General features: G+C 43.1%; 1 protein-coding gene across 1 annotated transcript in view; it reads left to right on the top strand.

Moving 5' to 3' along the window:
• Nucleotides 1-960: 960 nt before the first annotated feature.
• LOC110976082 (uncharacterized) overlaps nucleotides 961-14,865 on the top strand; it is a 37,358-nt gene continuing 23,453 nt past the window's right edge. Inside the window, exons 1-5 of the mRNA XM_087132642.1 lie at nucleotides 961-1,343; nucleotides 1,904-2,694; nucleotides 11,663-11,724; nucleotides 12,844-12,909; nucleotides 13,122-13,383. Of these exons, the coding sequence (XP_086988768.1) occupies nucleotides 1,965-2,694; nucleotides 11,663-11,724; nucleotides 12,844-12,909; nucleotides 13,122-13,383 (1,120 nt within the window). The 5' untranslated portion in view covers nucleotides 961-1,343; nucleotides 1,904-1,964. The remainder of the gene's footprint in view (nucleotides 1,344-1,903; nucleotides 2,695-11,662; nucleotides 11,725-12,843; nucleotides 12,910-13,121; nucleotides 13,384-14,865) is intronic.

Raw genomic sequence — 14,865 nt, 5'->3', positions numbered from 1 at the left:
AATATTTTGCCCTTTGTATCTTATTTGATGTTCCTCTGACACTACCTTGAGTTTACAACTTCAAAGCAAGGTTGTACAAAAAGCCTGAAGGAGACGCCGTACGGGTTTAGCAAAAATCAGTGGCACTGGCTTTCCAATTAAACTGAGGATACCCGCCGAGTGCCTAGTGAATTTAACGCGAAAGAAATCTTGAGCAAACTTTCTCTACCAATGCATTACTGAACTTTGTATGTAATTGTTTGATTGTTTGTTTAGTTGTGCTTGAGGCTTGTTGCAGGAACGTCGAAGGATAAACTATATTTGAGCTTGTTGGCACTGTTTTACTTCTTCCATCTGTGGAGGTTGGAGCATCCCTCCTCCATGTTTTATCCACGATACCAAATCGCTGTTTGTCCCTAAGACAAGCCATGCAAGGCCACACAAGGTGTAAGTCTAGCAATTGTAACCACAGCTTTGATAAGATTGTGATAGCTCTGATCATGGAGGAAGGAAAACAGATAGACATGGGATGGGACATGAGCAGAATAGTTCTCCGCCTGTTCCTCAAATGCTAAAATCATGCTTCAATGCTGTTGGGGAACGACGTGCCATTTAACCAGCGGTACGATCTAGATTCAAACAGAAAAGATTTTTATTTTAATTTTTTAATACCTGTGGGCGATTAATGCCCAGATGCATCCAGCCCCCCCCCAGCACACATGCACGTGCAACTGAATATGACGTCACTAATGCTAACACTTAACGGAAACGTGCTCCGTGCGCCACACGTAATGTGCATCGTCATTGATCTGTATACAACGTGTAATTACATTGATCGTGTGCTGCGTGCACCATGCGCGCCGGGTACCAGGAAAGGACCGCAAACGTGGTACTTGCATACATGAAAAAAGTAAACGTATTAAAGGTCGTCAACGTGGTCTGTCCGCCGACTCTCACTTGCAAGGTAATCGAATGCACAGAAATTCGGAGCCTGGATATTGTGTGAGTTTGCTGGGTAGGTTATGGCGACATGTGCTTCGAGTGAGTTGTGAGTGGACTCCAATAAGGATTCTGATTTTCACGCTTAAATGTACCCTCCTGGCGTTATAGAAATGCGGTACTAAGTTTTTCCTGAGCGCAAAACTGCAACAGAACCGGGAGTGAGGTGGGAGGTGTGCAGGTTCGAGGCGAGATTCGCCGATGAAGTTAGCACTGCTAGCCGAGGTTTGGTAAAATTCCACGGTGTGGATTTTCTTTGCACATGTGATAGTCGTCTGACCTCTCGTGTGCACTGTGAACCCTTTCGTTGGTCGCTCGGTCGAATTCTACACTGAGTTGCACCATATTGAATGGAACTTAATCGGGTAAGACACGTGCTTGATCTTTGGAAGACTGTGCCGTGAGCACAACTGGAACATAATTAGGACTTCCGAGTTGCTGTAATTCCAGACAAGCTGCGAAAAGACCGGAAATTCGCCGATCAAATCCATTCATATCGTGACCCAACCACCCGTATACTCGACCTGATAGTGTGGTGCCGTGTGACTGCTCACGCGCCGGCGTGTGGAGGGCTGGGCAGCCAGCGAACGGAGCACAGAATAATTCCATAATTCATATTGGCAATTTGACCCTTCCTCCTTAACTTTAGCAAACTGTACACTTGTTATTCCATCGAAAAACACCTCATCCGAGGCTTTCAAACTGAAACAGTTTGTCATTGATAGTTCTTTGTCATGTGTATGTGAGGCTACAAATCTATTCAAAGCAAATCATTTCCTGATTCCATACTTCCTGGGAATGTGTGATTTAGTTTCTGCTCACAAGAGTGACCATTTGTGCTGAACTGAGCTTCAGGAAGCTGTATGAGAGATCTTTGTTTGTATTCACGCAACTCATATATTTCATTTGCCTACACTTTTTCAAGCACTTTGTGAAGTTTATAAAGATCAGAGCCGAAAGCTGTGCTCTGGAAGTGAGGAGCTAAAATGGCAGCAGAAGTTGCCAAGCAACCAAGCTACAGTAGTGTGGTTCAGGATCAGTCAGAACCTGCCAAAGTTGTGGACACTCATCCAAAAGTGTCTGCAGTGCGGCCAGACATCAATTCCACAGAATCCAAAGAAAATGTCAAACCTGTGGAACCGGAAAAGAGTGATGCAGAGCAAAACAGGACAGAGGAGAATGACACTGATGTGGTGAAGCATCAGTATGTCGAAGCTCCCCCTCCCAAGGTAAACCCCTGGCACAGGAATAACACAAATGCCGTGACTGTGGAGCCCACGCCTCAGGAGAGCCCCCTTGCAAAACCCAAGGACGCAAAGACCAAAACCGCAGGCCTGTCAAACAGCACTCACGTATCCAATGTGAAAAAGGCCAGCAGTGATACCAACAGGAGGCTGCCCCCAAAGACTGAGAAGGAGGAAAAACCAGAGAAGAAATTCATCATCGAGGAAGCTCCACCGCCAAAAGTTAACGCTTGGACGAAAAACAAGGTGGTCGGTGCCACGACCACAGCTGCCACTGTGAGCACTCCAGCCCCAAGGACTTTGAAAGCCGAGGCATCGGCATCTGCGATCGCATCTGCAGTACCCCCAGCGCCACCTGTTCCCCCGGTCATATCGCAGAAAGACCAAAAGAATGCAAAACCCACAACACAGCCTGAGCAACAACCTGTGACGCACCTCCCTGCAGCTGTCAAACCTAACACACAATCCAAAGGTGAGGGACTTTTTACATGCATGCCCTAAACTGTCATTGGTTTTCTTCCAATAAATCAGATATATCATTTTCATTACACTATAATTTCCCAGTGTCAATTGTTATATCCTAATATGCTTGAATGTGCAAGACCACATGCTACGCAACACACAGTGCAGTTGATTTGAAATCATATTGGTAAACAGAGCGGAAAGTTCTAAATTGTATATGCGCACAAAGTCGGATGTCAAATGCTTGTTTTGTCATCTGAGTAGCATGTAAATTTAGACATCTGCTGTCTCGGACTACATGCATTTAGACTTGGAGACTTCAAGTACTTCTAAAAATACTTCGTGCTGGGGTGCCTGGTATTGGTAAAGCCGGGGTGCTCAAAATCGGACAAAGGAGCTGGGCCTTGTAACAAAAGACTGTACTCGGAACAAAAGACTGGGCTGCTGGGAATTGCCAACATTTTTTTCAGTTGTCAATAGCGGAGGTAATCTGTCATTATTTTGAAAGAGTATACCACTGTTTGTGGCATTCAGTGTGAGCGGATTACGACTGGGGACAAAACGCTCCAGCAATGTGCGATATGATACTGCTGCACAGGCCAGTTTTGGGAACAAAAGAAAATGACGTAACACCGCACAATCTGGGCTCTCTTTACAATTTGGCAGGCCTGGCTGAAATACTAAATACTTGGGCGTCAATAGATGTTGTCTTTCAGATTGTCAGATTAGAGTAGCCATTTATGTGGGTGTAAATGTCCAGTAAGTGAAGTGATGAATTTTTGAAGAATTTTGAAATCAGAAATCTTGAAAATGCCCCTAGAATTTGTCATGCAGCTTCAAATTAAACCCGGCAGCAAGTGGTTAATGTAAAAGTCAAGAATTTTTCGCTTTGCGGAAAATCGCTGATTTTGGGGTAGAAAGCGGAAAACGCAATTCTCGGTAAAGAAATAAAACAAATTTTTTTTTATCATTTCTGCACAAATGATCAAATAAATATGAACCCAAAGTAGGAATGACAACTCATTTTCACTGTTTAACTCACTTTGAAAGTAACATTTGGTAGCATTTCCCCTCCTGTTTTTCCTTTGCGAAATTGATTTCCTCCGGTTCCGTATCGCAGAGATCATACAAGTCCTGTTCTCTACATAGTGCCCAGACGTCTCATGGCTTATGAATAGATCAATAGGGACATGGACCAGTCCAAAATCACAGTGGCATGGTACGTTGTAGGCCCTACATTTATCATTATGCCAAAGATGGGCTACTCGTAGATGTATGGTAAATGTAGGCCTACAGTACTGGACTGGACATATGAACAGGTACAGTCACATACAGTTTTTGTACACACAATTTAGAAAGCAGAAGAAAGCAGAATTTGACTTTCCGAAAGCAGAAAATTCTTGACTTTATTATAATGCAATGATTGTCTTAGGTGTACATAATAAACCCAGTGGTACAACCTGATAAGACTACAGTATGTTACACCTCTGTCCACTGTCAAGCAGGCTGTTGTATTGCAACATGGTTCTGCATAATTCAATAATGGGCTGGTTCCTGTGATAAGGCATGGGAGCTTATTTATTTTTGTGCTGTTTGATTGTTTGGAGTCTGGACTTCAAGAGCATGCACTGCCATATAGGGCTCGTGCAGAAATGCAGGCAGAATTTGCATTAATAATTTATTCACTTATAAAGTGCATATTCTATACACATGTGTCCAAATGCACTGTACAATCCACCCCAACAGCACACAAGGGCGCCTCGGGTAGCCGCCCAACCCACATCCACCTACATTTGGAGAAGCATATAAGAAGCAATCATATAGAAAATCCCAGAGAAGAATTTTCTGGGTAAAATCCACGGAATTAGGTACACCTTAGACTAATTCCAGACATAAAGCCTCGCGAGGAAATGACAGATGTGCACAATGTATCAAATGTGCCCAGTACTAGATTTCCAACATTTCAGTTATTAAAAAATCTGATATTGACAAACCCTACTCTGTCATCAAAGTTTTGTTATACATGTACATGCTTTTTTTAAATCCTAAATACCACAATATGGTATCTGTAAATGACAGGATTACTTCATAGAATTTCTGTCTCTTCAGAGGTTTTAGATGCTTTGTGGCACACCTGAGGATTTTCCTTGGAGGGCCTAAAGGCCAGTCCACTCAGTGCACATGGAGATACGTCTGCCAGAGGGTTACCCCTGGGGTACTGATATGTGTGAGGTGGTCAAACAAATTTTGCCCAAATTCTAGTGCTTAAAGCAAAAGCGAGTGTTTTCATAAAGGCCTAAAATAAGCTCTATATAGACTAATAGTGCATTATTCCAAATTTCCCCTCTGAAATAAATCAGTCTTGTATTCTGTGTCCTTCTTCACCATTCTGAATGATTTAAAACTGATCTCTATCAAAATATCTGAATTCTTTTGCTTTTTTTCTTTCTTTTTTCTTTTCTTTGTGTATTTTAAGTGTGAAGTGGTAAAATTCACCAGAAATCCTGAGGTGGTCTCTAAAATCAGTGAGGTGGGCCACCTCACACTTGAATAGGTAGGGAAATCCCCGGTCTGCCATACATGTGCTAAAGACAGACTTTCAGTACAATGTATATTTATGGCATGTGAGTCGTCGCACAACGCCTCATTAATTAGAATCTGACCAGTAGTGGCAGGAAGTAATGTCGTTGCTAATGAACTTGTCCGGGTCGTTCAGTAAATATGCATGTACATGTACCCTGCAGAAAAATTAATTACATGTAATTAATAGTTTAGAAAGTCACTGGTATATTTTGTGTGAATCCAGTTCACTACAGTAATGACATTCATCAGGGTGAACAATGTGTATACAATCATTTGGTCAGTGCTGTCCCAAGCCTAGCTATGTACATGTACCTGCAACTTCTCACCAGCAAAATTTCTTTGGGGGGGGACCTGGAAAACTACTCTGTCCACTCCGTTCCACTCAGACCTGTAATGTAAGATGACCAATGAAAAGTTGGACTGGAAACCTGTCATATCATAGATGCGTATCAACCGTGTACATGTAGTTCTCTGATTAGCTCAGGTCTGAAGTATGTGCACACATAAATATTTAAATGAGTTGACAAAGCCGTACCAGAGATCAGGAACAGTAATGTAATACATCAGTCATTGTACATGTATCTGATAGACAGTAGATTAAGACTACTGCCTCCTCTGAGTTACATCACTGATTCTCCCCCTCTCTGTTTTAAGGGTACACAGCACCATCTGTAGTGCATGCATAAAGCCATTAGAAATAATAAATATATCCCATGTGAAGAATTTACTTGGGATGCCATTTGTACAGTTGAGATACATGTACATGTATGTGCATGCAAGATTTTGCATCAGAGAAGCGCACATTGCACAGGTACATGTATGCTACGTTATATTTACAGTACATGGACATGTACGTGGACATGTTCATATGCATGTGCCCCATAGTATTTGCCATTGTCACACATATTTATGTACTCAGCATGGGTAAACTCAGATAGAGGCACAAGGTCCCTTGAATTTAGTGTAGTCTCCTTCGGCATTGAGCACTTAGCAATCTCTTTAAAACTAACCATCTGTTTATGTTGTATGATAGCTCCAGTGTACATATTTATGAGACACGTTCATACCTTAAGTGTGCCGGTAGGTGCATCATGCATCATACATGTACATGTATTTCAACATGATAATTGGTTATTGATTAAAAATATTTTGGCAGACATTTCTAGATACATCCAAAAAAGTACATACTAGGATGTGTAGTTTGCGCATATACATGTACACTGCCGTGCAAAAGTCCGATCGCACCTGAGTGCACAACAAATTGTGTGTTTTTTATGCATAAAAGAAAAAATAAATTTCCACAAAAGCAATACCTGTGTTTGTTTTGATATGGTTATTCCATTAAATTCACGTTTCCAGTTCTAAAACATGAATTGGTGAACAATTACGAGCCTGGTAATTAGAGTTTCTCCGTGCGTGTGCACAAAGTCAATGGGCAGTATTCTCATTAGCATATCATCAAAGATGGCGGCGCCCAGTGTCCGAGAAATCCGGAAATCCAGTGATGGGGTTTAGTATCGCGTAAATGCCCCACCGGCGTCGATAACAGCCTGGCACCGCCTTGACATCGACTCCAGGAGATTGGTGATGACTTGTTGGTCCATTCCCTCCCAAATCCGATTGACAATCTGGAACAGTTGATCTTTATTTGCCGGCCGAATTTCACGTTGAAGACGGCGGTCAATTTCGTTCCACAGATTTTCAATCGGGTTCAGGTCGGGACTCTGGGCCGGCCAAGTCATCACCTCAAACTGCCAACTACCCCCCATTTCTCTAATAAACTCTGGGGTGGGATCGGCCAAGAATTCCTGCGTGACTCTAGCAGTATGCGATGGAGCATTATCGTGTTGAAATAGGAATTCATGGCCGATCAAATGGTGGGCAGATGGCAGCATGTTTTCCCGGAGGATGTCAACGTAAACTGCGGCGTTGATGTTTTCGTTGACCCGCACCAGGCTGCCCACACCGGCGGAACTCATGCAGCCCCACACCATGATCCCGGATCCCCCATGCTTTACGGTGGGCACAACACACTTCTCGTCAAACTCCTCCCCCACAGTCCTCCTGACGTACACCCGTCCATCACTCTGGAACAGTTGGAATCTCGATTCATCGGACCACAAGACCCGGCTCCAGTCATTGGCGGTCCACCCCAGGTGCTCTCGGGCCCAGGCTAGCCGACGACCTTTATGCTGCTCTGAAAGTCGGGGCTTATGCCTAGCAACCCTGCCATGCAGCCCAACTGCAGCCAATCGCCTTGAAACAGTGCTGCGGTGGACTGCAACCCCTGCATTGGCAAGCTCCATCGCTAATTCAGGGGCGGTCAGAAAGCGGTTGCGCCGCGATGCCCTCACGAGCTGCCGGTCATCCCGCTCGGTGGTCGATCTCGGTCGGCCGGTGCGTGGTCGGGGTTCCATTGACCCAAACTCCGTCAATTTCCGGAGATTCCGACGAACAGCATATTCGCTGATACCCAGCCTTCTGGCAATTTCCCGGTTGGAAATTCCCTCCTGATTCCAGGCTTCAATCATCCCCTTTTCGCGAGTGGTAAGTGGCGTATTTGCTGGCATTGTGTTGCTGCTTTGCGTATCAAAGTGAAAGTATTGGTATGCAAATTTTGTCGCCACGAGGTAGCCTGATTTGTCTAGTATCCATTTACCCTTCACAGGCGGCGAAATCACCTATAATTATTCATAAGACAGAGTTTCCCGCCGCGTCAGCTTTGCTTCCATTGGTTTAAATGCCACCTAATAATATTCATGAGCTCATGAATACGTAATGAGATATTTCAAGATGGCGATTTTACACGGGCGAAAAACAGTCGCTCGAAACTTAGCGAAAAGAGGGGGTAGTCGCCGACTTCAGCAATGAGATTTATGAATTTATTTGATTAAAATAACTAGACATTACAAGGGTGAGATGCTTTTTTTATAAAGACTCAGTAATTTATTGCAAAACTACAACGGAAAGTTTACAGCACATGTGCGATCGGACTTTTGCACGGCAGTGTACATGTACAAATACAGTACGTGTAGTTTGTGCATGTGCATGTAAATATCCACTTCATGCCAGATAACGTCTAAACATGCAGGGATTTCCCATTGTGCAGTTATGAGCAGGCAGTCAGTAGTTTAGAAAATTAAGTTTGCCTCATTGGGTCCGTTGGCTGTGTCCACAAAGTTTATTACTCCTCAATTCATACAACCTTTTTTCCAGATTAACTACTACAAAAGCAATTTGATTTCTTAATCAACTTATATTTACTTTTCGGTCATGAAGGCCCACCCTCTAGAAAATAATGGAGCTTTCTAAATGTGGATAATATTTCGACTTGTATTTACTTTTCGGTCATGAAGGCCCACCCTCCAGAAAATAATGGAGCTTTCTAAATGCCGATTATATTTTCATCACCCTCATTGCTCTGAATTAATTAAGCCTGCTGTTTCCAACAGTATCTTAACACTAGTATGTTACAGAGGTACATTTACTGGAGGCATTTCCATTTTGTTTTCTTCTTTGTTCTTCCAAAAAGAGGAAGATAATAATAGACCTTATTTACAGGGAAGCCAGTTTTATCTGGCTCCCTGAATCTATCATATTTAATCTAATCTGTTAAATGGGGTGGTGCCAGACTATTTGAGTTTCCAACCTCACTTTTTAAAATTTGCCTAAAAAACTGTGTATAATTTATCACATTCTAAACAAAAACTGGCTGAAAATTGTATTGAAATTTTATTTCAAGACAGCTGACACACGAATACAGTCTATTGACATGTTATACTTCAGTGCATCCAACAGTGATATCCAATACTTAGTGTTAAAGATACTGACAATATTACATATAATGTTTGCCAGCAGTAGCTGTAATTGGTTTTGGGTTTAGAAAATAACAGAAGTAGTGATTGTCAGACAGTCAAGTTACGTATCTTGGTGCATTAAGAAACTTCAAGCTTCTGTAGACTATTCTTTTTACTGATTGGAAATTTAACACTTCTTCTCCATCAGCTATTTGGATGCAAAGACTTGTGGCTGACAGCAAAATGTAAAAAGGCCAAGATCAAAATATCACAGGAAAAAAAAGCAATCGAATGATTAAGACCTTCATTTTTGTCATATATTGAATCAGTGCATGTAAATATCATGGCACCATAAAGAAGTGAATATTTAACCCTAACCCCCAAAGGGTTACTGGCCCTAACCTTCCCCATTCACACAAAGTTAAAGGCTGTCGGACTTTGTTTTTCTGAGGTATGCCAAACCCAATGCAAAAGCCAGCTGTTTTGGGCCTACCAGACCTACATGTATCCCCACAGAATTAAACACTTTACTACTGTTTAATTCTGTGTGGTTGGGGAAGGTTAGGGTTGAACTAGTTTTCACACCTTACATGTAGACTGTGCAGAGCTTGTACCATATGGTAGTCGGTGTGTTTGTCAGCTTTGACTATTCTCATACAATCTAATGCAAAGGAGGAGTCAATCTTAATCATGAAGGGATTAGCACGTCCGTACAGCTTAATTAATAATTGTAGTGTTGCAAATGCCCTGCTTTTGATTGAAATTTGCATTGAAGGGAAGGGTATGAACATTTGTTTTTCGATCCAACTTTGCTCCACCAACATACACGTACATGTACATGTAGAGATTCTGGTGCTGTGTACTCAGAGTTTGTGGGGAAAATACACATACAGAACTTGGCCAGGAGGGAACACAAACCCCCAAATCTGACACTTGCTGGGGTAGAAACTGAGCTTGATTTGGGAAGTTGATTTGAGCCTGACACGCATGCTGCTAGTCTACTCCTCTAGGGTATATATTTGCAACCTGCAGCCTGTACATTCGTATGATCTGGTTACATTACATGAACTGAAAGTAGTGTGATGCTGTACAGTTGTACTTGTAAGTGTTAGCCTAAACTCTTGTTTTAACCAATGAGGGCGTGCTTGTGCACAGTCTGCAGCCATAGATGGATTTGTGACACTGCTAACTGCTGTACGTGTGATAATTTAACCCTAACTCCCCAGAGTGATTTACGAGGGACCATATCCATGCGCACAAATTCCAACACCATATGGTAAACTCTGAACAAAACCTGTGGGACTCTGTTTATTTTGGGTATGCCTGAACCCATGTGAAAGCACTTAGCAGTTTAGGGGCACAGTACCCAGTGCTACAAATTCACACACTTTACTGGTGTTCAATTCTGTGTGGTTAGGGAAGGTTAGGGTTAAAGAGGAAAACTAAGTGAATCTTCAGCAACCTCATGATTGTGCATTATGCACAGTGCAACTAGTGGGAGATAGTGGGAATGTACAGAGAGAAAGACTGTCTCGAAGTCCACCCTGTCTTGAAGCACCCCCTCACTGGCAAAGAGGAGACAGGCCGGTGGGAATCATTTATGTACGCCAGATGCTCGACTGTACATTTGTCAGTACATCCCTTGCCAAGCACGCACCAACCCTGTACACTCGTGTTGTGTGTTCCCACCCAAAGACCAATGTGTTAAAATCTGCCCTCTCTTATTGCTGCTCAAAGCAGACAGAGCGGATAAATCAAGTACATTACATGATTTACAAATGTACATTCCCCCCTGTGCATGGTTATCTTCCATGGTAAGCTTTCCCCGTGGTAAGCACTAAGCATTGTATTCTTGTGGAATATGTTTGGGGATTTCATACCACAATGCCGCATGTGCATGTAGGCATATGCTAATCCTGTGTGTGTGAGTTTGTTTCTGTATTCAGTTGAGGACCTTGAACAATAGAGGACAATAAGGTCCCCGATTGACAGAGGGTCCCCGATTGACAACTACAAAACATAGTCTTCTAAAAAAGTTAAGTACAAACAAAGAGGAACAACAGGGGGTCCCCAGTTGCAGGCAAATACACACTTGGATGTGTGTGTGTGTGTGTTATGATATCATAAATGTAGATACACGTATGCAAATGAACTGATTTATTTTCATAACAGATGTTGGCCACAGGATTTCGGCTGTTTCTTTAAGCTGAGAATGAACTTTTTTTTCCAAATCCATAGAAAAACGAGAAGCCTTCTCAAAAGAATTTTTCTGAACATTTTCTTAGCTGTTACATGTAAAGAGAGAAAATTTTCAAGACCTCTTATAATGAGGACTTTGAACATTGTTCTAAACCAGCGTCTCCCCACATCCACAGCAGATAGTCAACTTTTTGTGTTAAACTTGTTAAAAGGATTTGGAGGATTGAGGAAGGAAAGGTTGGAAGCCACATACGATTTTTGCATTGACCTGACCACGTGATACTGCCAAGGTGTTCTAGCATGTTCTGTTGATTCATCAGTGTCCAAGAGTTTTAGACATGAGTTGAAGTTATACATGTAGCATTGGTGATGTGTTTCTTCTCTGCTTTTTTGTGTCAGATGAAACTGGTAACTTTTCCAAAGCGACAGTGGTGAAAGCTTCAAATGACAAGAACACAGTGGTGAGTCCAAGAGCGTGATAAATGAAAGGGTCATTTTTCTGTGCCACTCCTGGCCTGTTTCCGAAGCCCGATCACCATTTGAGCAATTCAAAGGTCATTGTGCCTGATTGGCTTATCGTGCCCTGCCCATCTGTATTGTCAGACAAGCTTTAGTGATTTCAAAGGTTCAAAGGTCATTTCTGATCTGTCCAGTTCCCTCCAATCTTTGCAAGTGATTATTGCTTAGCTAGAAAAGTGCAACATGGTTCTGTCTTGTTGTGATGTTTTGATGGAATGTGCTCTTCTGTACTTCCTTTAACCCAACCCCCCAGGCTCCTGCAATAGAAAGCACACTTGAGCCTCACAGAATCAAACAGGTTCATGTACTTGTCTATGTACTTGCACATGCAGGTCACTGTACCAAACCTACCAAACTCCAACAGAATGAGCCCGTTGGAGTTTGAGTGATATGGTATGGATGGGTCTATGCAGTATAGGGTGACTTGCACTGAACAGTACCAAACCTGTACCAAAATCAAGCTTACATGTAGTCAAACAGTGGGTACAGCAAGCCAGACACTGCACACAGTGACTCCTGTGTGTTCCAACTCACACAGAATCTAACAGCATCTCCCTGGGCCTTTCATCCCAAGTCTCACAAAAGTCAACAACAAGTTCCTCAGGTACAGTACCAAACCTGCCAAAACCTCACAAAACCTGCTGTTGGAGTGTGGCAGGTTTGGGGTAGTTAGGGTTAAAGGGTTAGAAATTTAAATATTTCAACAGTGTCATTTTTTTGTTTGTGGTTCCGAGACTTGAAATGGCAATCAAAATGTAATTTTAAAGTTAGCGTCTGAGATGGTAGACAAGATGCAGTTGAAAAATTTTCCAGAAATCCAGATTCCCCACCCCTTTGAGAAAAAGTAGATAAGTGGAGAGAGAAACATCTCTTTTAAAAGTGACAAGAAGATTACAGACTCCTTCGTGCTGTCTTGTTACTTGTGATTACCATTGAGCTTAGCTTCCTTGAAAATGCAAGCATTTTTACATTTGCACCTGTTCACTTTAAGTAAAGGCAGGTATCAAATGCGAAAAATGGGGGGAAAAAATACAAAGTTGCATTTTGATCTGTCCATGCAGGCGAGCGACTTCAATGATCTCACCAGCTGGCCTTCCTTGGGTGGCGGTCCACAAGCCAAGCGAGAGGTAAGGCAGTAGAGATGGATGGAGGGTCCTTTCCTCATGTGCAGAATGACAGATTTTTGGGGCAGTGTAGCTCTTTTAAAGTACTGGTGGTTGGGTTCGGCCTTATTTCCTACAAAATCAAAATCTGCCAGTTTTTGAAGGTTGTGGGAGGTTTGGGGCTAACGAGCACAGACAGAGATAAACAATCCAATGGTTTTGATTCCCTTCTGCAGATGCCTGTATCTCCAAGGGCAAAGGAGTCCACCAAAAGCGATCCCTCCCCTAAAAAGGACAGCCCCGCAGCCAAGAAAGAGCCTCCCCAAAAGAAGGAGACGGCTGCCTCCGCCAAGGGCCGAGACAGCAAGAAATCCCCCGCCCAGGAGGCACGGGCTGCCAGAACACCAAAGGAGGACAACAAGCCAGTGGTAGCGTCTTCCAAGGCCTCTGAGTCACGGTCATCAGAGAAACGGGACAAGGACAAGGACAAGAAGAAAGGTAAGACAGTGCGGACTGGTTGCAGAGATTGTAGAATAGAACAGTATCCGCTCCGCACGGAACAAAAGAGGGCGTGGGTTTTTGGGGGGCACTCAGTATATGCATGTTGGACGCGGAGCACGCCGAGTACGTGTAACTAATTTATTTTGGCCTGTATGGTCTTTGCGTCCACCAGAACGCACACAAGACCCGCTGGTAACCACCTGTCTTTCTTTTGCCGATTGGGGGGTGCACTTCAGCTCGGGGCGGATACCTGCCACCCATTTCTGTCTATCATGAACTGTTCCGATATTTAAGTTCACAGACTGCAAAAAAACTGGAACATTCAAATTTTGATAAAAAGGAAAAAGTCATGGCAAGAGACTTGTTTCTCATGCATACATGTGTAAAGATTAACATGTAGATACACGTAGCTTCTCTCGCATTTGGGTCATTCCATGAGGTTGGGGGTTAATTTGTGACAGTGTCCATTGTTACGTGCGTTCTGTAACTGCTACATGTATTTCCCTGCATGTGGATTCCAAATTGACACTGTTATACATGTTCATCTTGCAAGGCTGAATACAGAGTTGTGTGTTGTTTTGTTGAGTAAGTGACCTACTCTACAGGTCATGAACAGGTAGTAAATGTTACCCAAGTAACAAGGACACCGTCACAAATTGTGCCCCAACCTCATAGAATGACCCATTTCTGCTTTTTTTGCTCTTGACTTGTAGAGTAGGTGTCCCGATTTTCGAATTTATTTTATAATGTTGACAAGTGTGGGACAGGCTTGTGCGGGATTTTTTTTGTAACAATCCTATGTGGTAACCAATTATTAGTTATGCTGTAACCGAGGATTAGCAGGCCTAAATATGAAATGAACATCAAGAGGTAGTGTCTGAGCATTGTGGCTGTGGCTAACATTAACACATCCACTTATGGAAGTCGCAGCCTTGTGGCCGTTGCCACTTCTCATAGACACTCGGCTTACTGCAGGCCCCAGCTAGATAATTTGGTAGCTGTCTAAATATTGCTTTGACTCTGTGTAGGAACAGTAGACAATTCTTTGTGATTTATGAAGAGAGTTCTGGTGTGGGTGGTCCAACGTGTCCGTGCACTGGTTTCCACGCATACTTCGTTGAATGCACCTGGCCTGGTTCCATCGGAGTGTGTACACAACCATCTGTTTCTTTTGATCAGCCGCCGAACTCGTGCCATTTGAGTTTCAACCGCGCTGGTATCTCTCATTGCTTAGAGGAGACCCTACTTACACTTAGGTACCATCCTTATTGATTTCATAGTTTAAACTCAAAAGAGTGAAACAAAAGGAACTTAGCGACTGAAGATGGGCAGCGGAGGCGTTAGTGGACAAGAACATCATCGCTTAGGGAGCCCTGAAGTTGAGGAGTCAGTGCTGCAGCCGAACCCCCGAACCGAACCAAAAATCGTCGAACATAGCACTTTCAAACCCAACCGAACTGAACTGGTCAGTTTGGATGT

This window comes from Acanthaster planci, linkage group LG02 (genome assembly GCF_054643075.1).
Source record: "Acanthaster planci isolate LZ-2023a linkage group LG02, COTS_SCS, whole genome shotgun sequence".
Taxonomy (NCBI): Eukaryota; Metazoa; Echinodermata; class Asteroidea; order Valvatida; family Acanthasteridae; genus Acanthaster; species Acanthaster planci.
This window is presented reverse-complemented; position numbering and strand designations above follow the sequence as displayed.